At 45.3% G+C, this 24,897-nt stretch overlaps 1 protein-coding gene across 13 annotated transcripts in view; it reads left to right on the forward strand.

The window, feature by feature from the left end:
* Positions 1–24,897, forward strand: part of RBFOX2 (RNA binding fox-1 homolog 2) — a 1,085,372-nt gene that overhangs the window by 1,027,869 nt on the left and 32,606 nt on the right. For all 13 annotated transcript variants that reach the window (XM_069654361.1, XM_069654368.1, XM_069654359.1 and 10 more), the window contains one exon: positions 18,932–19,013. In XM_069654361.1, coding sequence (XP_069510462.1) covers positions 18,932–19,013 — 82 coding nt within the window. The remainder of the gene's footprint in view (positions 1–18,931; positions 19,014–24,897) is intronic.

Genomic DNA, 24,897 nt, shown 5'->3' on the forward strand with positions numbered 1-24,897 from the left:
AAACGATTCGAAGGCGAAAACACTAATTTCCCCCCTCTAGACTATTCAGGGGTACCCCATGAGACCCTTGAAAGACTCCATTCTTGCATGGAGAAAATGGAAAGGTTTCTAGGAAACCAGGACCCACCCACTCACAAAAGACAAAGAGAATGGCCACAGGATGACCCTAGAGTCAAGATTCCTAGGCTGGTTGACCTCACTGAGGAGGAGCAATACCTCCAAGAAGATGAGGAGTGTTTGGGTGGAGAAGAAGAGGTAGAACTTGAGGAAGAGGAGTTCGAAGAAGATCTTTACACCACTGCTACAGGTTTTGAAGAGGATACAGCTACCTCGCAGCCCTGGCATTCATCGTCAGTGCAGCCTTGGCAATCCCCATCAGTACATTCAGACCCTGATGCCTTTCTCCCTTCTCCTCTCAAGGATTCACATGGGAACTCCTCTCCCATAGATGACCAACCTTCCCTCAATGCACTATTGCGCAAGGCAGCAGCGCATTTTGAAATTGATACAGGGGAAACTCTTCCAGACATTGACTTTGTAGAAAAAGTCATCAAAGAAAAAAGCCCCTGTTAGCCAATCTATGCCACTCCTGGCTTCTATTAAAAGAAGAATTTCTCCTTCCCTTACTAACCCAGCTTTAGTAAGAGGGGTCAACCCTAGAATAGAAAAGCTTTTCAGCCCTTCATCCTCTGACCCTTTATACATCAGAGGACACTCTATTCCGGACTCCCTTGTGGTTACCAACACAAGAAAAAGAGCAGGGGTGCCACTATCCACTAGTGAAGCACCTCCAGACAAAGAAGGCAAAAAACTCTACGCACTGGGGAAGAGAATCACGACCTCCGCCGCCTTCTCTACTAGAATTGCTAATAACAACTCACTTTTAGCTAGCTACGCAGATGCACAGTGGAACAAGCTGCGCAGCGAAGCAGAGGAAGCACCTGAACCTCTGCGTTCTCGCCTGCTTGCTATAATATCAGAGGGCACACTGGTAAACCAGGGCATCGTTAAGAACTCCCTAGATGCCGCTGAGACGGCTGGCCGCTCCCTAGTGCAGGGAATACTTCTCAAACGCCACGTTTGGCTACGCAATTCAGGTTTTAAGCCCGAAACCCAAGCCTCCCTCATAAATAAACCCATTGAACAGACGCATCTGTTTGGGAAAGCAGTAGATGAGGCCCTAGAACATGCTAAAAAAGAGTTTGATACCATCAAGACTCTTGATCAAATTTCTAGGCCCCCTAACAGGCGAGGCTATGGTAATAAACGCTCCTTTCGTGGCCAAAGACAGCAGCAGAACCAACAACAACAATATTACTCTGGCTCCAACTGGCCCACTAACCAGGGTAACACCCAGTTCAGTCAAAGAGGCCAACGCCGTGGCAGAGGAAGAGGTTGTGGCTCCAGCCCCAGAGGTTCCACGCCCAATACCAGCAAATGACCCGAAAATTCAGGTCCCCTCCCATGCATCACCGGTCGGGGGCCGGCTAACATCGTTCCTTTCAGCATGGGAGGGAATCACGTCAGACCGTTGGGTATTATCCACCATAGCCCACGGATACTGCATCGAGTTCAACGGTTCCCCGAAGTACAAACCCCCACGGAACCGACGCATGACACCGCAACACCTCTCCATTCTTCTTCAAGAGGTGGAAGAACTACTGAAGAAAGAAGCTATAGAGCCCGTCCCCCTATCACAGGTAACAGAAGGTATTTATTCAGTGTACTTCCTTGTACCCAAAAAGGACTTAACCATGCGCCCTGTATTAGATCTGCGCCCAGCGAACATATTTGTCAAACCCCAAAAGTTTCGTATGGTGACCTTACAGGAGGTAATCCCACTGTTATCACAAGGGGATTACATGACAACACTGGACATGAAAGATGCATACTTTCAAATTTTAATGTTGACATCGCACAGAAAATACCTCAGGTTCAAGATAGAGGACAAACACTACCAGTTCAGAGTACTACCCTTCGGGATAGCATCTGCACCAAGGGTATTCACGAAAGTACTGGCAGTGGCAGCGGCCCACCTGCGCAGATTATCCATCCCGGTATACCCTTACCTCGACGACTGGCTCATAACAGGGGATTCTTACGAAACATGCTTCTCCAATACCCAAAAGACCGTAGACCTTTTGTCCCAACTGGGCTTCTCCATCAACGAAAAGAAGTCCAGCCTAGACCCCAGCCAAATCAAACAATTCCTAGGGGCTCTAATTCGAACAAAGGACGGCCTCGTATTCCCCTCCAACGAGAGGGTCCAAAACATGCTGTTTCAGATTCCCCATTATGTAGCAGGCCAAGAGGTGACGGTACGCAAAGCAATGCGCTTGCTAGGGATGATGGCGTCATGTATTTATTTGGTACCTCACGCGCGCCTGCGCATGCGCCCAATGCAAGAGTGGCTCTACAGCCAGTGGTGTCAGGCCAGCGGACAATGGGACGATCTAGTGGTGGTCTCGCAGGCCTTGGTTCTCTCGCTACGGTGGTGGACAAAAGAAAACCTGTTATTAGGGAAAACTTTTGCCACACCCGCAGTGGAAGCCACTCTAACCACAGACGCATCCCTTACAGGATGGGGGGCTCACCTATCCCATCAGACGGCCCACGGAGTTTGGACTCCGAGCTTAGCATCCAAGCATATAAACCTGCTGAACTACTAGCGGTGTTCAAAGCACTGAAAGCCTTTCAGAAACAGCTACAATGAAAGACAGTGATGGTCCTCACAGACAGCACCACAGCCATGTACTACCTCAACAAGCAAGGAGGCACTCACTCTCCAGGACTGTCCAAACTGTCCCAGAACAGGATTCTATGGTCAGGGAAATTTGTTTACGCCTTTCCCCCGACTCCCCTTCTCAACAAAGTGGTGCACAAGATGCATCAGGAGCAGGTTACAATGATACTAGTGGCCCCAATGTGGGGCCGGCAGCCATGGTTCGCTCACTTGATGGAGATGTCCCTATCTCCCCCAGTGAAACTTCCCTGCCCGTACAACATGCTGTCACAAGACAAGGGCAGAACACTGCATCCATGCCCTCAGACCAGGAACTTAGCAGCCTGGCTCCTGAGATCATAGAGTTTGGACATTTACAACTCCCACAGAGATGTATGGACATCCTCAGGGAAGCCAGAAAACCTAATACTCGACACTGCTATTCTAGCAAATGGAAAAGATTCGTTATCTGGTGTAGAGGTACTAGCATCAACCCAGTTGACTGCTCTCCTACTGACATTATTCTATACTTGACCCATTTACTGGATTCAGGTTTAGTGTTCAATTCCATTAAAGTCCACCTAGCGGCACTTTCTGCATACACCACTTCCCAACTTAAAGTGTCGTGGTGGAAGATACCAGTTATCAAAGCCTTCATGGAGGGGGTAAAGAGGATACACCCTCCGATAGCTAACCCAGCTCCCGGATGGGACTTAAATGTGGTACTTTCCAGACTCATGGGCCCTCCCTTCAAACCCATGCACAAGGCAACTCTTAAAGATATCACCCTTAAGACTGCTTTCCTAATAGCTATCACCTCCATTAGGAGAGTAAGTGAACTACAGGCTCTTTCTGTACTAGACCCCTTCGTAACAGTTCACAAAGATAAGGTGGTTCTACGCACACACCCAAGGTTTGCACCTAAATTCATCTCGAAATTTCATGTAAACCAAACTATAGAACTACCAACGTTCTTTCAAAACCCTTCCAGCTCGGGAGAAAAAAGTCTGCATACACTAGATGTACGCAGAGCTGTCATGTTCTACATGGAAAGAACCAGACCACTGAGAAAGACTAATCAGTTCTTTGTCTCGGTGGCAGCAGGAAGAGAAGGAGATGCGGTCTCAAAATCCACTATATTTAGATGGATTGTTCAATGCATCACTCTCTGTTACACTCTTGCTAAGAGAGAACTACCCTTCAAGCCAAGAGCACATTCCACTCGAGGCACGGGGGCTTCCATAGCATTCATTGCAAATGTTCCCCTTGAGTCCATCTGCAAAGCGGCAACCTGGAGTTCTGTGCACACCTTTACAAAACACTACTGTCTAGATGCACACTCTAGATCTGATTCCCAGGTTGGGCAGGCAGTATTAAGACATCTTTTCTCTACTGTTCCTTCTCATAACCCAGCGCCAACTCCGGGTACTGCTCGCTAGTCTATGCACAGCATATGATTCTAAGCAGATTAACAAACATCAGAAGACAATGCATTACTTACCGTAAAAGCATTTCTGATGGTTGTATCTGCTTAGATTCACATGCGCCCACCCTTCCTCCCCGCTCGGATGGAAGGAACATAGACATCTTTTTATATATATTTCTCTCTTTTCTGTACTCACTCACGGCTAAAAGGCTCCCTCGGGGCAGAAAAATACAAACAGAGGGACCTCGACGCGTGAGGGATTGTGGGTACAACGCACGTCACTATAGGGATAGTGTTACAGACACGCCTTGTCGACGTCCCCTTTTCGACTACAAAAAACAAAATGCAATACTCCGCAGTGACCACTGGATGTCGGACCTATGCACAGCATGTGAATCTAAGCAGATACAACCATCAGAAATGCTTTTACGGTAAGTAATGCATTGTCATACGCACCGCGAAGCACCGCAAAGGACTGTTGGCTGTCCTGGACTAAGTTGCTAGCTGTTTATGTGCCGCCTGGAAAATCTATTCTGTGAACTTGTCACAGTAACCACACTCGCTCTGCCGTTTTGCAAGGAGGAAGTCTTTCTGTGTAACCCCTTGCAGTGCCTGACTTTCGTCAGTTCCAGGTGATTGAGCTTTTTTTTTCTCATTGCACTTCCTCCGGCTTTGGAGAAAGGACGGTGTGCTCTTGGACTGTGGGAGGTGCTAATTTAAAAATTACATGTTTAGCATCCCACTAATTTTGTTTTTTTTTATTTTACTTTAAAGGTACTTTGTGATTGACCCGCGCCTGGCAATGCCCTTTACGCCTCCCCTTATCCTCGGCTCTCGGGCGCACCCGTGCCGCGCACCGCAAAGGACTGTTGGCTGTTCGCGGCGCGTGGCGTGGGATTGCCCTGGTTTTTCGGCAGTCATTGTGTCAGTTGGGATTTACATCTACTCTGCCTTTCGTTATCAGACGTATTTGTTTTACATTTTACATGGTTTAGTCTGTGTAATTTACAGTTTGGTGTGCACTGTGTTCTCTCCCTTCGATCAGGTGCAGATAGCTATTCCCATGGATTCCACACTCGCGACACTTAGGAATGGCAAATGCCTAAAAGAAGTGGCAAAAATCCCACAGTCATCCAAGCCCCGTAAATCAAATACGGAGGCTGATCAATTGAGGGAAGTCTCGAAACAATCGCCTTCTTTTAGTGCCTTTCATACTGCCATTTCACATACCATAGAAGCGATGTCTCCCCCTCGACTTCCTTTGTCTTTGCAAGACGCTCCTCAGTTGCCTGATACTTTGTTTGTTGACAAACTAAATACTCCCTTTTCATTAAACAGCAAACGATGTGGACACCATGTCCGATGTTTTTTCGGGGGAACTTGGTAAATCGCCCCTTGCCATCTCTGACACCTTGATGCTGGCGCCTGGTGCGATATCTGCCCTAAAGCGCCGTATTAGCCTCTCTTTGGGACCCTCTACGCCAGCTGCAGCCTCTTGTGGCTTACATGAGCAAGTACACTTCCATCCTATCATACTCCCAGACTCATTTCGATCCAACAAAATTGCGCAAGAGTGCCTTGCCCCTAAAACTTTGGGAAGTACTTTTCCTTCAAATAGAAATCTGCATTTTGAAGATCCTCTCAGCCACGATTCTACTCTTAAACACTTACCTAAAGACTTCACCACTGCTCAGGTATACTCCCAACCCTTAATCTCTCCCATACCGACTGATGTGAACTCTTCCCATCTGATTGAACAAGAGTTACTCTTTCCCAGTCCTGTCTCGTATTCTCAATTTACTTGACAAAGGACATGAATTCACTCATGAACTCCTAAAGGACTTAAGAAATTCTATTTCGTCTAACTCGCTGCAACTTGCTAAACTTGAGGGCTTCATTTTGAACCAAGAAGCTTGTTATAACTTTCATGCAGCTTGCCCTCAATGTCTGGCTGAGTCAGTAGGAAAGAGTCTGCCTGTTATCCCTGCTATGCAAGTCTGCACCTCGCAAAGCACTCAAACAGTAGATGCTCCCCTTCTGCTTAATGGTATGCCTACTTCTTTTGCGAATGCAGTAGCACAATCGGCATCAGTGGATTGTACAAATTCCATCTTTTCTTCCACTGAGTTAGCCGAAATAGCTAAACTCCAACATAATAGAATTTTCCAAATAGAACAAATTATGATCAACTCAAAATTATTTGATTTGGAAGCTATTGGAACGGCGTTACCACCCCCTCTGACTGCTCCTCATGTCAATACTCTTCCTTCTCCAGATAGTCCATCTGTTCTTACAAACCTTTTAGATGGTGATGACTCCGTTGAGTCACTGTACGCCTCCGATAGACCAGCAAATTTATACCATCCTTCACGCAGAATGAAAAAGGCATACCAGAGAGCGTTGAAACGCAGAAATAAATCAAAGGCAAATAAAAACTCTTCATCTTCTACTGATTATGTAGCCCCCTTCCGGCAAGGCTCTGCTGCTACTTGCGAAACACTTGATGCTTCAATGAACATCTCGCAGTCGGAATCTGAAGATTTACAACTAAATTCGAGTCAATTATATGAAGAAAGCCAAATTGCCCTGCAACTGAAATCCGTTAAAAAAACACAAAAAGAGAAAAAGAAACTTTTACGGTCTACATATCTCCAACCTATTGTAGAAAATTCCTTAGAAGATCAAAAGGCCGTAGTAGGTGCTGTATGTGGTGGAGGCAATATGCCGCCTGTCGCCTCCTGTCAAGCTAATTTGTGCATGTTTTTTCCTGCTATGGAGAATAAAAAAACCTCATGCTCAATTAGTGTGGCTAACTCTAAGTCAGATGTTGTGGATTATAACACTTCTAATCTGCCCTCTGCTCAAGTGCTGAACCATCTTCCCTCTGAGTTTCGCAGATAGAACCCACAACTTCTTCCCTACAGAATAGTACTCTTCAGCCTTTATCTTCTGATGTGTCTGTACAAAGTTCTACTCTGTTGTCAGCCGAGTCAAAATCCACCATTCCACAGTCTGTGCCTATTGCCACTTCTACATGTTCTGGTTCTACGCTGCCTGCACCCATTTGCGTTGAGAGAAGCGAGGTGTCGGCTTTATCCATGCCAGTCTGTCCCTCTACTCCAACACTCACAATATTCAATAGAAGTCTAGCTGCCTTCAATGATATTCCTGAGGAAACTCAAACACTGATTGGCTGGTCTAGCAATCCCCTAATTAATGGGATGGCTCCTATTAACCGCTCCTTCTTGATGAACACGTTGTACAAAATTCCCTCATTACGCAATCTTATTTCACAAGATGTTGATTGGATAAAGCTGCCTTCGATTAACAACAATCGGATGCTTTGCAAAGTCTTTTCTCCGATTGTTGCAAAACGTATTTGGGAACACAAAAACGACTTGATATTTTTGGGATTGGAATTGCAGGCTTTCTCAGCTCTCGAAAAGGCGATGCAATTTCTAGAATTCACTCCTCCTGGCAAAAAATTCTAATATTTCGAAAGATTCTTTGTCTGACACATCAGAAAATGCTAAAATCTTAACACAACTGGCTTCCTTGACCTCTGCTTTAAAGGGTTTTTTGGGGACCTTACCTACTTTACTCCCTCTTAATATACCGGCAGTATCTACCTCTTCAGCTATAAACTCATAATGTAAAAACTTCATCCTTCAGTCTTGGAATTCTTGTGGCTTTAAGAACCTTTTAAATCGGTTTCAAAATAAGGCTGCAAACTCACTCCCTACTATTATGTTTCTACAGGAAACTGTGTTCCAACAATTTTTCCCTGGATGGCTTTACAGCATTCCACCATTAATAGGGCGCCCAGTGGGAGGCATTTCCATACTACTCAACAATGAGTTACGATTCACAATTAATAACCAAGTTGCTACTCAATTATTTTTGATGGTTGATGTTAATATCAATATTTATGGGATAGAGAATGGTGCTTATATCACTTTATTGGAATCCCTCCTCTCTCCCCATTGTTGATGCGCTTGCCTTGCTTAACGATGCGCTCATGGATATCCATTATTATCATCCTCCTGCAGAGATTTTAATTGGTGGTGATTTCAATGCACACTTATATGCAGCCTCCTCTGGTATTCCTTTACATGCTGTTTCACAACATGCCAAAAACTCCTATGAAAATGGTGTTAAATGGACTAACTTTCTTGCGGGCTGGGACCTCTGTGTAATTAAAACACATTGTTCAAGGGGGAATGCTAATTCTATTATTGACTATATAATCACTTCGAAGTCCTTGTCAGGCCTACTTTCGCCAATCATTCCCTTTTTTCCACAGTATGGTGATCATGCTATCTTAGTGAGCACTTTTTCGGCCCAAACTGACTTATTTATTAAGTTACCTGTTTTGGCTTTAGTCCAAAATGATAGGCCCTTTCTTTCAATACGCTGGAATCATTCCACATGTCGACGACTGACCTTTTTAGTCAATCGTGATTGGTGGCCGGATCCGCATATTGATGACAGTTCCTCACAAGCGTTATTATCATGGAATACTCAGATGATACAGAATCACCTTAGAGACATAGCAGAATCTTCTCCTAAGCAATCTAATACTCCTAACCTAGCGCCAAGTTTAGCTTCTCGCCTTGCTAATATAAAAAAGGAAAAAAACTCTGCCCTCCGCCTTCTTAGGAAAAATCTATTGAACATGAGCTCTTCTTGCTATATAAAAGCTAAAAATACTCTTCAAATAAATTTTAAAATGCAAATTAAATCTGCTTGTGCCAATTTTCATCTACTTGGCAATCAAAACATGATTCGCCTAATTTGCAAAAAAAACATCAGGGATATTTGGAAAATTCTTAGCCTCGTCCAATTTGGACCATCCTCATATAGAATCAGCAATCGACGGCGTCTCTTGGTTTAATTTCTTCGAGCACAAATATTCATTGCCTATGCGCTTTCATAAAGTAAATTTACCAGACCTAACTAAATATATACCAGAGACTTGTCCATGGGATATAGATGATATTCTTCTAGCAATTGCAAAGCTAAAATCCTCAAGGTGTGCAGGCCCTGATGGTCTGCCGCCTTATGTGATAAAAGATGATCCTTTATTCTGGGCCAATGTACTTTTGAAGGTATTTCAATCCATATTTAAATCAAAAAGCATTCCTCCGTCCTGGACCTGCTCTATTATTATTCCTTTGCACAAATCAGGCCCTTTAAATAATCCACTTAATTTTAGGCCAATTGCGCTTATTGATGTGGCCGCAAAGATCTTCGCCTTATTGCTTCTAAAAGATATTGAAAAATATATCTTAGAAAGGAAGATACTTAATAAAGTACAGACCGGCTTCAGAAAACATATGGGGACCCAATTAAATGCCACTATTCTTGCACATCTGATTGCTAAATCCCATGAACCTGCAAACGGACCAATTTTCATTGCTTCCCTGGACTTATCTGCTTTTGACTCTGTAATTCGCAGCAGACTGTGGGCTAAAATGTTGCTTCTCGACTCCCCCCCTGATTTAGTAGCACTTATTGCTCTTTTACATCATAATACCTCATACCGGGTACGGATTGCAAACAATGGCCGGTTGACTCATTCTATCCCCACTGCTACTGGTGTCAAGCAGGGCTGCAATCTTGCAGCAGTCTTATTCAACTTATACCTGATGGACATTGAGGGTATCTGGGATTTCTCTAAATCTAATTCAGTCCGTCTTGGCAAGCTTCAATTATCTTGGCTTGCCTATGCTGATGATGTACTTCTATTCGATAGCACACATTCTGGGCTTCAGAGCAAACTAGATACCTTTTCCTCCTTTTGTGGAGAAAATAATCTCTCCATTAATGCTGCTAAATCAAACATTCTCATATTATGCTCTAAAAAATTTTTTTGTAAATTTAAGTGGCAAATCGATTCCAGATACCTTCAAATCGTTAATCAAGTGACTTATCTTGGTTACAACCTAGCAAATAATGCTTCTGCCAGTTTTTGGAAAAGAGCAATTGTTGAAAAAATCTTACCGTTGCAAAATCAAATGCGCATAATTTATCGTAAATACTGTAAGTTTACTTTAGCGCCCTTGTTTGAGTTCTATTCCAAAAAGGTAGGGGCCATTATATTATATGGTCTGGATATATGCTTGGTAGATTTGTCGGTCTTCTTAAACAACATACAAGCAAAACTGTGGAAAGTGACTCTTCGCCTCCCTACCTTTCTGCCAAATGCACTCGTACGCCATGAACTAGGCCTAAACTCTTTGGCATCTCCACATCAGTGGCGGCTCTTGAAACTGTACCTCAAAATGAACTTCCCTCTGGAAAACTCGCTTTATGAAGATTTCCACATCATGTTGAGAGAATCGCAGCCTAGATCGATTACACACTTTCGACAGCGAATACTTAACATTCTAGCTGGGATCAATCTTTCTGCAGAAGATGTAGAGATCAAATTAAATATTGCCTACAAACGGCTTTTTAACAACGATTGGGCGGCAACTTGCCTACAGATATCGCAATATGTATCATTTGTGGAATATGCATCTTATAGACACGCACAGGTTCCACGTCTATCCTATCTTATGCTGTGTCCTAGTGCTGAGACCCGGGAAATCTACATGCGATTTCGATTTGACCTTATTCACACTAAATCAAGAACTCAATTTTGGTCCTACAACGAACATATCTCTGCTGATACTACTTGCAGATTTTGTAAACTTGCAGAATATAGCGAAACTTTAAAACATCTCTTTATGATTTGTCCAGTCTTTGAAGCAGATGAACAAAAAATCATTTCTGCTTTTAGCCCCAGTAATACCCAACTTGGAAGAGATTTAATTTGGTCGCGCTGTATGTGGGGCGCTTCAAAGGCAATAACTTTGGCAACGGTACGCTTGATAAAAATCATTGATGCAACAATTTCTCTACAGCTAGAGATTTCAAACTCATAAAAATTGATGTATTGCATTGAATTTGTTTTTTGCTAATGTATATATCCTTTAGACTGTGGAAAGGCTTGTTCATGAATAACTGCTCGCCTAATTGAATGATCTTGCTTGCTCTTTGTCATGAACTATGTAGTCTGCCCAATTGTGAAAACTCCGGTCGGAGAAGTCGTTTGTGTATTGTGAATATTCGATAAAAGTGAACGTGCATATATTCGTTACGTCTCTAACGTTTTGCTGTCTAGTAACTATGTTTTATTTATTTTAAAATTTAAGTGAATTCGCTGTAAAAAGTTTTACTGTATTTTTGAATGTGATCTAAATTTGTAACGATGCGTAAGCATCAAAAACAAAATAAAATAATAAAAAAAAAACATATACACACCCTTCACCTTCAGACCATGAAGAATTACATAGGGACAAATGTACATTTTCAGTGGAATGTGATTGATCACACAAATTAAACAGTATACCATTTAGACACTGGGACAGAAAGTCAACACAACTGTGTTTCGGCCAATTGTAGCTGTGTTGGGTAGCTGCTGTTATGGAGGCCTTCTATAAAACATAACAAAAAGGGGTGTCGCTCTGCCATGGGTTTTGGGTATACATGGGGGTCCTTTGATTCCTAAAGCTCCCCTATTAAACCCAATGGTAAAGCAATAAATGCTACAATGGTTTGTGTCAAATCTAATCTTCTTGACTAAACATATAAAGTACCAACAAGAGGCAGGTACCTCAATAAAATATATTTTTAATATGTATACAAAGCAATAGAGAAACAGTCAACAGAAATGAAGAAAAACAACATGAGTCTCAAATCACATAAAACAATTTAGTATAATGTGACACACAGCTAAATCTAGTCTGTTGTCTAGTCACAGAAAAGGTACATTTGAATCAAAGCGGTGGTGTCCAAAGAACAACAGAGGTGCAAAATAGAAAAGAATGAATCAGGTAGGCTGAAATTATAAATTTATAAATAGGACAGAGAAAGCAAGCAGTGAACGAAAGGGCTGAGGTGTATCTGCCTGTCCTAACACAATTTCTGAAACTAATCAAAACAAATCATAATTGATCAACATTGTGTTGTACTGCTATCATTGGGAAACGAATCCCCAATATTCAACAGTCCTCTGATCTAAAAAGGGATCTGATAGAATGAATACAAACAGAAAGGTGTTATAATGATATAACTTTTCAGGTATGTCGTCTTATTCCGAAGTTGCCAACGCAGTGGGGGGATCCTGTTTCAAAAGAGTGGTCCGGATGTGTGGGAAGGTAAGATGGCGCCCACAGGACCCTCACTATTAAGTGCATTTCGGCGGTGACTGATTCCATATACGTGAGGACCAGTTTAGTATTCTGCCTTCGTTCAGGGCTGATGTGTTCTGTTAGGGAACAATAGTTAAAAAAAGGGATTATGTGAAAAAGAAAGACTGTAAAAAAGGTGAGGTATATAAGGCCCCTATGGTTAATATCTTGTTAAAAACATCAGGATTAGTATAGGGTTGTGTACAGAAACGAAATGTGCTCAAGGTAATAATGAGCACAGTGCTCTCCACTGTGGTCAGGGATAGGAGAGAATGAAATGTGCACCACTAACAACCGTGTCTGCCTTTAAACCAGTGAAGTGGATGGAAAAGAATTAAACTAATTCTGTGCCATCATGCTCCCAAATAGCGGCGCCCAACATCCCGTGTGCCCCCCCGCACCATGCCTGGAAAGTGGGGACTAAGTGGAGTACCTGGGTGTCCGCTGGAGGCCATTTCATGGACATGGAGAGCTGGAGTGGTCTAGCGAGATGGAGGAAAATCCAACAGGTATCCAATTGGGTGGAGTGAATTGCTGGAGCCTGGCTTGTGTGCAGTGGCAAAAAGAGTAAAACCCGCCTGTGGATGGAGTGGTTGCTGTGCACTGCTTAGCTGGGCGATTCCTACAGTCTGCTGCTGCACAAGCTGTCAGCAGACCTCTGGACTTGAGAATGGAAAGGTCCTAAAACGGAAAGAAAAAGAAAATATGGGGACCGCATATGAGTGGAAGAGATCCGGGAGGTTAAAGCATGAGAAACTCACCTGATTGGCTTCCGCCTGGTCGTTTAATGCAGGGAGAGCCTCTGCCTGTGTGCGCTGCGGGTCGGAGGCTGTCTGTGGCCGCAACCGCCGGCTGGGAAATGTAATTCCAGAGGTGGACGGGAGCGGGGAACGTGTCAGTGTTCATTGGGTACTGACGCCACACCCGCGGCGTCAACAGAGGCCGGCGAGCAATTGCTCGCGTTTCCTCATACCAGAGGGCGTGTGTGTCATGTCCAAAGTTCATTGGGTAGTTGCGCCGTCCCCCCAGCGTAGGCGAGGAACGGCGAGAAAGCACTAGCAGCACCCAACCATGATGTCTGACAGCGTGTGCGCTCACACAGCTGTACAGGGAGTAGAAGGGTGGTTACTCAATACGCAAATTGTGAGTAGAGTTAAAATGTGCCAAGAGTCTTCATTACGGTAAGAATGGGCTGTGAGCCAAGACACGAATTTTCCTGTTTGACTCGGAGAGAAACACAGAATCTATGCATGCCCTCCTGGGCAGTGCCATGGCTTGGGGCCTGGAGTGTCTTGCCTGGGTAGCTGCTAAGAGTTGCTGGGGCAGTCACGGGCAAATTGATTAGGAGTGCAGACTGCAAGTCAAATGAGAACGTGCCCAGTACCTACATTGCGGAAAAATGGGCTGTGAGTCAGAACACTGACTTACCTATATAACTGTGAAAGTGAGACACAAGCAGCTGGGTGGCGGGGGGGGCAACTTAAAAGGTCCAAGAATTGCATACTGTATAGAGAAGGCCTAAAAGAAGACCTTCGTGAAGGTGAATAAAAGTCACCCACCCTGAAGTCAGAAACAAGGGTGTATGGCTGGTGGAACTGAACCAGGTCTGCACAGAATTGATGCCTGCCCGAAAGGGCAGTGCTGTGGCCTCGAACTACGGGCGTACTGCCTGGGTGGGAAAAGGAGGGAGGGCCAGGGGGATGGGGCGGTGTATCGAGTTGTGATGGCTCAAAGCCTGCGCATCCCTCCTCCAACAAAAACTTGGAAATCAAAGGGATGTTTATGGGCATCCCGTGTAGAGCTAGAACTGGGGGTTGTGTAGCTCATTAAGACCATGTTCTAGAGTGTCCAATCTATGGATCCATCTGTCCTCTAAGGTCAACAGCCTGGCTTCAATATTTGGACCTGAATCGACTTTTGCTAATACCCACCATGAAAGGTCATCAGGTGTATGTCGATTATTCAAGTAATGAGTTACCATTGGTGATATTATTTGTTTACATCGGATCCTAGACTGATGTTCAGATATGCAGATCCCCACCTTACGCATCGTCTGGCCTACGTATCTATATCCACACGGGCACTGGGTGCAATAAATCACCTGATTGCTTTTACAGTTCGTATGATGTTTCAAAGTCCACAATCTTCCATTTATATGAAAGGACTTAGTTCTCATGGTGAATTTGCATACTGAACAGGATCCGCAGGGGTAGTGTCCAGTAATTTTGCGAAGGTTCCAGGGTCCAGAGGTGGAGACATCCCGTGTGTGCATCGAGTGCACTAGATGTTCTCTGACATTCTTTCCTCTTTTGAAAGCAAACCTAGGAAGTGGTTCTTCTGGCAGTTGGAGCCTTACTATAGGCCAATATTTTTTTATTGTTTTTTTGATTTGAAATGAGTTTGGGCCATGCGTAATGGCACATGTGGTTTTTTCGGGGGCCACCTGCTCTTGTGGTGTTTCAGGTGTCAAAAGGCTATCTCGATTAGTGAATCTTACCCTTTTCTGGGCAGAAGATACAAGTTTTTTGGGCTAACATCTCTGTTGGAGTCTTTCCGCCAGGGAGTCAGAATTCACATAGTAATCTGGTAGTGATGTGCAGTTCCTTCTGGTGCGTAGGAACTGTCCATAAGGTAAATTCTGTTGAACATGATGAGGGTGGTCACTGAAATGTAACAGCGTGTTTCTGTCCGTAGGTTTTCTGTAGAAGTTGCACGAAAGTTTACCTTCTGTGTTGGAAATTTCTAAATCCAAAAAGTGAATGGTCTTACGGTTATATTCCATTGTGAACCGGATATTGCCATCACAGGAATTAAGCCAGAGTAGAAAGTTCCCAAGGGAGGTTTCGTCCCCTGACCACAAAGATAATGTCGCCAATATACCTCTGCCAATTATGTATCTGTGCAAGCCATGGGTTTGTTTGATTGTATACATATGTGTCTTCAAAGGCTGCCATGAATATAATGGCTAAACTTGGGGCAAAAGTTGCAAGTTGCCCCCATGGCCGTGCCTTTAATTTGTAAAAATAACTGTTTGTTGAAAGTAAAAAAAAATCTTGCCTAGAGCTAAAGTAAGGAGTTCAATAATGAATTCAGCCGGAACTCTAGATTGTGTCCTATTGTGAATGAGATATTCATAAACACAATCAATGGCTGCTTCTTGAGGTATAGATGTGTACAAGGATTTGATATCGAGAGTGACTAGATATTGAGATCCTGGGTCAAACGGAAGGTCTTCAAAAATCTGAATGGTGAGTCGTATCACGTAAATGATTCATCCTTCATCAGGACGAGAAAAAATGTGGGCAGGGGGGGTGCCTGTTCGCTCTGTCAAGAAAATAGAGAAATGTGTGTCGGGCGTGTACGCTAGGTTCAAGAAAAATTACTTTATATTATTAATCAAGGGCAAACCATGCATTTATAAGTGGGAAACAGAATCCAACCATGGTCTTAACGTGTTGGAAAAAAACAGGACTCACGCCGTCAAATTGTGGCATCTGGGCTGCGAAGTAGTCCAAATATAGCGAGCTGACTTACTCGGTTGTTGTAAAGGGCCACATATATCTGTCAATAGAAACCAGTAACTAATTCAGTGACTTGATCAGGCGGGGAAGTGCTACTACGCCCCATTGAAGGAAAAAGTGCAGTCTTGCCATGGTTGGAATACTTTAGCTGGGGCCGATCCTAAAAGTCTGCCCCAATGTGTATCATTTGATGTGTGTTAACAAGCAGGAGGCTGCTTGCCTGAAAGGGGCTTGGTCCTTGCATGGATCACGCATGACCTCAATGGCGCTGCAGAGACTCTGGCTGTCCGCGGACGCTGTATGTCCGTTGCCATGACCACCATAGTTTTATATGGCGGCGGCCATATTGCAAAATTCAAACGTGGCAATGTTTCTTTGCTATGAAAAGAATTGCAAAAGGCAATTTTCTTATGACACCGGGCCCTCAAGTTTCCCCTGCGTGTATGGGCATGATTCGTTGTTTATCATACTTATTAATTGCAGAAGAAGCAGCTGAGCGCATTTGGGCCCAGCTACTCCGTTTTCTGGGCCAACTTGCTTTTTGAAAAAGCAAAGTAGCATCCCCAGCCCCCGTGTGCTAACGTAGCCGGCAAACACTTCCTGGTGTTCCGTCTCCCTCCCGCCTCCCATCCCGCCCTCCAGATCCCATTGGCTGATCCACCTCATCATAACTGACCCGCCCAGGGCAGCCCTCTGCCCGGCAGCCCCTGCGGCTAAGGGCCCCAAGGCCAAGGGCGGCTCCGACATTGGCGGCTCCAAGATGTTTCTGCAGGTGTCAGCAGGGGAAGCCATCAGCTAACACACCAACAAAAACTGGAAGTGTGGCATGGGTGGGGTGTAGAGCAATTACTCTACACCAGAAAGCCCCCACCACTCTACCTTATCTTCCCATATCATAGACTGCCATAGACTTAGCCCATGCATACTTAGAAAGTTGTGTGACCACCATCTGGATTACTGCACTGCATCCTAACATACTAGTCAAGGTTAACAAGTGTCACACCTGGAGGGAATTGTGGACGCTAGCATGCGTCGCATTTAGATGGGTCTGTAAATGTCGGCATCTGCCTACTTGGATGGAATTAGGAAGGCTTAGCAGACACCACACTTGATAGAACTCCCATTGAAATGTTAGAAATGTGAACGTTGGCATGCACCACACTTAGAATTGAGAACACTAGCCTGCGCCGTATCCAGACAAGATTGTAAATGTTAGCATGTGCCACACCGAGACGGAATCATGAAGATTGCCAAGCACTACACTTAAATGGAATTGAGAATGTTGACATGTCCCGCACTTGGATAGAATTATGAACATTGGCCTGTACGGTATCTACAGGGTATTGTGAGGGTTGGTGAGTGCCACACTCAGACTGAATTGTGTAGGTCAGCAAGTGCTACACTTAGACAGAACTGTGAATGCTTGCATGTTAAATGTCACATAACTCACTAACCAATATAAACTCTAACTCTCTGCATACTTTAACTCACACAACCATCTCTCGCACAACCAGTTGCACGCACTTCACCACACTGCAAAACACATAAGCCACACCAACAGCACACGCGGACTGACACCGATCCAATACTCGCACCAAAGCTCAGCACCTGGTGTCTAAACCGAGTTGAAGCTGCCAACAGTACACCACTCCTCTCACTATCCTACGCCCTCTTCACCTTACTAACCCATCCCACCTTCTCTATTACAGATCCTGCAGAGCGCCTGGGGACCAATTCCGTTGGTGACAGTGCGCTATCTAAGTACCGTTTGCATAACATAACAATTCCAAACACTACGTCGGTTGCCATGGCAACATGGTGCGTTGGATTTTTATAGTACTAGTCTCAGTAATGGTACCCCAATGCGTCGAGACACAACTGAATGTGTTGAATCCAGTGATCAGAGTATGCATGTTTTTACGGGGGTGCCTATTGCAGTAAAGGCCAAAACCCACTTTGCTTAGGAGAAAATGGCGTCGCGTGTTGTCATAGTAACTGGTCGCTGATGTACGGCTGACAAACTGGAGTGTATGGAAAAGCGGTGAGACCGTCCCCATCGATAAAGCGGGCATATATGGTGTCTGCATTGAATGACGTGAAGCCTAAAGTAACTACATGCGATTTTTATGTGAGGAAAAAGATTGTGTATTAGAGATGAGAAACTTCACGCTATTCATAAAACAGTATTGCTGGACAGAGTATATTGGCAACTTCAAACATCTTAACATCGCACACAGAGCGTTAAGTTTTTCATTTAAAATTCTGTTCGACATTTGTTACCAGATACTGCAGTGTAGTGTAAATTTTCACTTTAGTGGTTCAACAATGTCACTGGACAGAGTTTAGCATGAGAACTTCCAACTATCTTTACATAGCATACTGAAAATAAAGTATTTATATGCTAAACTTGATCATCTTAACATTGCACAATGGGCATGAAGCCTTTAAATGCAAGCATTGAGATCAACATTGTTGGAAAAAACTGTAGTGAGCAAAAAACCAAATTGTGCTTGTATTCTATGATACGTTATTGTTCTCTCTCATCTCTCAACAGTTGTGGCCTGTAGGGGGGTCATTGCTGTTTTGACAATCATGTATTTTTATTCAGGTAAACTTGAAGACATGTGAACACAAATTGTTGAATACTTAATATGCAATGATCCTTTTGTTGATACATGGTCCTTTGTTTCATCCATCAACATATGAAACTGGTAATAAGTGCTTTAAACAAATAAAAAGGCTGCTTCAGAGCACCCTAGGGATAGAATAGGGGGAAAAGAATGAAGAATACGCTTTGTTGCGCCCAATCATTCAGCCCAGGGGTGACACTTGGCAACACTAGAATCCCTCAATCTTGGAACTGAAGGTCTGTTTATTTGTATAAGACTCTCCTTAACTCACTCTGCCTTTGTCAAGTGCTTTGTACACCTTCCCCCATCTCCTGACTCCTTGACAAGTGTGGTTTGATGTCCCTGTATTCGACTGCCAATGCCCTTCTGACAGGTTTTCTTTTTTTCTCTTGCAGCTATGGTCGCGTGTACACTGCTGATCCATACCATGCCCTTGCACCGGCTGCGAGCTATGGAGTGGGAGCCGTGGGAGCAGTCGTAAGTTAGCATTTATTTATATACTCTGGGTCATATGGCAGTTCTGATGTATGACAACTGTAGCGCTTATTGTTTACTTATGGTGAAGCACCCTTCTAAATATCTACAAAGAGTATAACTGGTTCTTGCTTGTTCTACAGAACCATGCAGCCATGTTCTGAGAGGTGAGTTTCACATACGGGCCCTAAAATGGTCTGTAGGAGGGGGTATAGTGTGTCAGGAATACCCCTGTCAATGCCAATTATTAATTTGAAAGGAAACTGTAATACTCGGGAGCAGCCACTGGGTGGCTTGATATGCAGAGCATGTCCTGTTATTTATTAGTACCCGGCGCATGTTTTTTGTTTACGCTCACAAACAAGCCGATTGGTTAGTGAGCCTTACCTGACGTGATGCATGCACACGCATTTACGCGACCCACGCGCTGCTTGTTTTTTGTTTTTCAGGCCATCATGGAAAGGGAGAAGGGACTACAAGCGTAGTCCCTGTTTCATGGCAGCCATTTTTGTTGACTTTTTTAAATTTACTTCAATGGCTGCCATGGAAGGGGAGAAGGGACTTACTGTGGTCCATTCTCCCCTTCCATGGCGGCCATTTTCTTTCTTTAGTATGGCTGCCATGGACAGAGAGAACAGACATTTTTCTGTCTGCAGCAGCATTTTTTTTTGTTCGGCTGTGAAAGGCAACCAGTCTCGCAGCTGGGGAAAAACCCCCACCATTAGTACCCGGTCTAACGGGCCGGGGTACTGATGGCAATAAGCTTCTAGACTGCGGCCATTACCGCATAAGTTAATGCCCCCAGTGCCTTCGCTAAGGCCCTCGCTACGCTCATAATGGAGGAGTCAGCCCATTGTAAACACTGAGCATGCACTCCGCTGCCTTATGCGGTTGAGGAATAGTTCCTCAGCTGGCTTGAACTGTCAAAGGGAACTGTGGTTTCAGTTTGACAGTTCTGTTACTTGGTCTTGCATATTTATTGTGCATTTGTAAGCCACCTGTATATAAAGCTAATTGTTTCAAAGCGCCCACAAGGCCAAAGGGGAGGGAACATTGATATGAAAGGCAAATATAGTGACACATGAAGAGAAAGAGGCGGTCCTACTAGGCCTTGTGAACAGTCAGAACGTGCAAGTGCAGAAAGAGAGAAGGGACGAGGTAAATGCCAAAAGTTTCTCGAATGAAGTGCTAGGTAGTGAGTTGGAAGCAGCTGCCAAGTGCCTAGCAGAGATCACTTGGTAAGAGTGGTCAACTGCCAATAGAACAAGTGTAGGCCTGTAATACAGCACAGGCCAGTGGGTGCCGGTTACGGAGAATTCTCAGGAATGTGCTAATTCCCCTTCTATCTTGGAGACCCCCAGCTCTTTTGCTGGACTTAAGGACTTGTAATTTTTATCCTGGAGAGAGTGAGACCTTTTTCCCACTCTCATGTATTTTTATTTGCTTTGAACACTGTTTCTTTTGGTTTTGTAGTCTGACAATCTCCATAGGCATAATCTTTTTTTCTGATGCTTGTTAATCTGCTTAGAATCACATGCTTTGCATATGGTCCGACATCCAGTGGTAACCGCAGAGTATTGCATCTTGTCTTTCGGGGACCGAAAGGGGACGTCGGCATATGCGTGTCTGTAACACTATCCCTATCGTGACGTGTGTAGTACCCAAAATCCCTCACCGAGTGAGGTCCCTCAGATTGTTTTTTTCCGCCCAGATAACTGGTCGCCCTACAGCGGAGCTCTTACTAGAGACATTGTTTATCTTTACCGAATTTTCGGTTTATGCCCCGTTAAGTCACTTCGCCTAATAAGAACATCTTCGACGAAGACTACGGAGGAATAGTCTACGGCTGTGGTCTCGGTGCCTAAGATCCGGCGGCTGGATTTCCACGTGGTCGGGCCCTCTGGCCGACCTATACAGTAGGGAGAGTGTGTTCGGGGTGGCCATATTGTTATGTCTTTCCTCCTTTCCACTTCTTTCCCTTTCGGTCTGGTCATCCTTCCCTTTTGCTATGGAAAGGACTCCTTTTAGATTCTGCCCTAAGTGTGTAGGGTCAGATATCCTTGGAAAAACGAGCACAGGACGTGTAACGCCCGTCTTCCCCCTAGAGCACGACGAAAAGCGGTGTTCGGCGTGCAAGCTCCTTAAGCCTAAAACCCTTAAGGATCACCCTGTAAAGCGGTGGGCCGCGTACGGCATGTCACGCATGGAGCCTCCCTCCCCTACCGCAACACCAGCCAAAAGTGACAGGGGTACTTCGGATGACCAAACATCCAATGCGGATGTTATAGACCTTGAGGTAGACACTTCTAGGTCCGCCACGCCCGTCCCCGACCCTTACAGGCTCGACTCTGGTCTTGGTACAGGGACTACACCCGGCGACAAGGGCGTATATAAACATCGCACTAAACACACAACCCCTACGCCATCTTCGACGCCTTCGTTGAAAAAGGCAAAAGCGCCAACGGGTCCTTTGCGGTTCCCTCGGAACGTGTAGTTCCAAAGCCTTACCCGCATCCGCGCATGACTGTGCAAACAAAAATTAATAAGGGTGCTGCTCCCCAATCTACACGCGCCAAAGTTTTGGAGTCCGAAACTTCGACGATTTCCAAGGCCTCAATAGGCCCGAAAGTTACGACTAGGCCTCTACCCGGCACTCCGACCGCTGGGCCTTCTGGTGCCGCGGACTGCGTTTCGGCTACCGCTACATCATCGGAGGCTTTGTCTCACGACGATTCGGTTACTATCCGGAAGAGCATCGGTCGGATCGCAGCGGCGGTGGGCCTTATCCCGGTCCTGCAGAAAGTTATGGGCCAGGCCGCGGAAAATTTTTCAACAGACTTGGGCCGCGATTCCGATGACTCTTACGTGGATAGTCAAGAGCCTCTCTCAGACACCCTGAGAAGTTCCTCTCGACGCCAAAGGGCGGAAAACGTTGTTTCTCCCCACCTAGGCCCTTTTGGGTCCTCGAAATGGACTACTGAAAAGTTCGAGGGATGTTTGGATCAGCTGGAGCAGATTATCAGTTCTGCTGACCAGCCTCCGCCGAAAAAGGCTTGGGTAGACCCTAACCTTCAAATACAAGATGTTCAGCCTCAGGTTTTCCAACAGTCAGACGTGGCCCACATGGACACATACAGGGACATCTATACTGAAGAAGAGGAATCCTCTTTTCTCGAAAATTATGAAGATCAAAAGGAGACTGCAGAGAACTGGGAGGAAACCCAGCAAGAAGGACAATATCCTTGGTCACATCAAGATCAGGACTCTGATATTTTGTGCATCGATTCTCCTCCTTCCACCCCGGCTCGCCAGGCCTCCCCTGTGGATGACCAAATGGCTTTCAACACCATGTCGAAAAAAACAGCAGAATTCTTCAAAATTGCCACTCAACAGGCTTTGCCGGAGCAGGATTTTGTGGAGGACATTATTAAGGAAAAACCTCTGGCAAGTCAATCCATTCCCCTCCTTAATTCTGTTAAGAGGCGGATAGGTCCATCTTAATCACACCTGCCCAGACGAGGGCCGTGAACCAGAGAGTCGAAAAATTATTTGGGCTTTCTCCTTCCGACCCTCAATATATCCTCATGCCATCCTGGACTCACTCGTGGTGACCACTACTCGTAAGAGGGCAGGGGTACCCCTTGCCACTGGAGAATCGCCTCCGGACAAGGAGTCTAAAAGATTGTATGCCCTAGGCAAACGTGTCACGTCAGCAGCTGCATATACCATTCGGGTTGCTAATAACACTACGCTATTAGCAAGCTATGCCGATGCCCAATGGAACCTTCTCCAAGAAGGCCTTCAGGAGGTCCCGGAACTGGCCAGGACCAAGCTTCTCGCCATTGTTGCGGAAGGAAAACTGGTTAACCAGAATGTGGTTAAAAACATCCTGGATACTGCAGAAACATCTGGCAGATCCTTTGCACAAGGGACTCTTCTGAAGAGACATGCATGGCCGCGTACATCGGGATTTAGACCTGAAACTCGGGCCTCCCTCATTAATATGCCCATCGAAGAGTCAAACCTCTTTGCGAAAGCAGTTGATGAAGCGTTGGAGACAGCCAAGAAGCGGCATGAGACGTAAAAGTCTCTGCAACAAATTACACAAAAACCCTCTTCCCAGAGGGGTAATGACTCTCGGCGGTCCTTTCGAGGACAAGCATGTGCTGTCAAAACTACTACGGCACGGGCAGCTTCAACAATAACCAAACATCTGGAAGCCCCTCTTACTATCCCTCAAGGGGTCATAAACGCGGCAAAGGTAGAGGCAGAGGCCTCAATCCCAGAGGATCCACAGCCTCGGGTCAGAAATTACGACCAAGTCCAGGTCCCCTCCCATGCCTCCCCAGTCGGGAGCGATTAACATCTTTCCTCAAGGCATGGGAGGGGATGACTTCCGACCAGTGGGTCTTAAAGACGGTCGCCCACGGTTATTGCGTGGAATTCTCCCGACCTCCACAGTTCAGACCTCCGCGCTCACGGCACCTTTCACTGGACCATCTAAACATCCTGATTTAAGAGGTGGAAGCACTGCTGGGAAAGGACGCCATAGAAGCCGTCCCTATTCAGGTAAACAAGGGTATTTATTCAGTGTACTTCCTTGTACCCAAAAAGGATCTCAGCATGCATCCTGTTCTAGATCTGCGCCCAGCAAACAAGTTCATAAAACCCCAGATGTTTTGCATGGTTACACTACAAGAAGTGATCCCATTGCTGAAACGGGGGGACTTCATGGCAACATTGGATATGAAAGATGCATACTTTCATATTTCAATGTTGTCAGTGCACAGAAAATACCTAAGGTTCATGATCCAGGACAAACACTACCAGTTCAAAGTACTCCCCTTCGGCATCGCCTCGGCGCCAAGGGTGTTTACCAAAGTCCTGGCAGTGGCAGCAGCACACCTGCGCAGACTATCAGTCCCAGTTTACCCTTACCTCGACGACTGGCTCATTACGGGGGACTCGTTCGACGCTTGTTTTTCGAACACCCAAAAAACAGTAGATCTCCTCTTCAGCCTGGGCTTTTCAATCAACGAAAAGAGGTCCAGCCTAGTCCACAGCCATCTAAAACAATTTCTGGGGGCACTAATTCGGACGGAAGACTGTCTTGTCTTCCCCCCCAGCGAGAGGGTTCAGAACATGCTCTCTGATTCCTCATTATATAGCCAGTCGAGAGGTGACAGTACGCAAAGCCATGTGGTTGCTAGGGATGATGGCGTCATGTATATACTTGATTCCCCACACGCGGCTGCGCATGCGGCCCATGCAAGAGTGGCACAACAGGGTATCGGGTAATAATATCGCCACATATATGGTCGCCGTAAATAATATCGCCGGGAAAATGTTTTGGCGATATTATTTGGGTGACCGTATATATGGCGACAGGGGCAAAAAAAATAAAAAAATAAATAAATTTGGGTGTCCCCCGCATGTCCCATGCAATAATATCGCCACAAAAAACAACCATTTTTCAGCGATATTTTTGCATGGCGATATTTTTGTGGCGACATTACATGGAACCCTCAACAGCCAGTGGTGTCAGGCCAGCGGACAATGGGAAGATATGGTAGTTGTCTCGCCAGCCCTTGTGCTCTCTCTGCAGTGGTGGTCGGGGGGAAAACCTCCTGAAGGGGAAAACCTTCACCACCCCTGCAGTGGAAGCCACTCTCACGACGGACACATCTCTCACAGGGTGGGGGGGGCTCACCTGCTTCAGCAGACAGCACACGGAGTGTGGTCCCTTCAAGTAGCGTCCAATCATATAAACTTACTGGAGCTATTGGCAGTGTTCAAAGCATTGAAAGCCTTTCAGGTACAACTGCAAGGGAAGAAAGTGCTGATCTTAACCGACAGCACTACAGCAATGTATTACCTGAACAAACAG

The sequence above is a fragment of the Ambystoma mexicanum genome, chromosome 3q (assembly GCF_040938575.1).
Source record: "Ambystoma mexicanum isolate Mex_15411 chromosome 3q, UKY_AmexF1_1, whole genome shotgun sequence".
In the NCBI taxonomy this organism is placed as follows: domain Eukaryota; kingdom Metazoa; phylum Chordata; class Amphibia; order Caudata; family Ambystomatidae; genus Ambystoma; species Ambystoma mexicanum.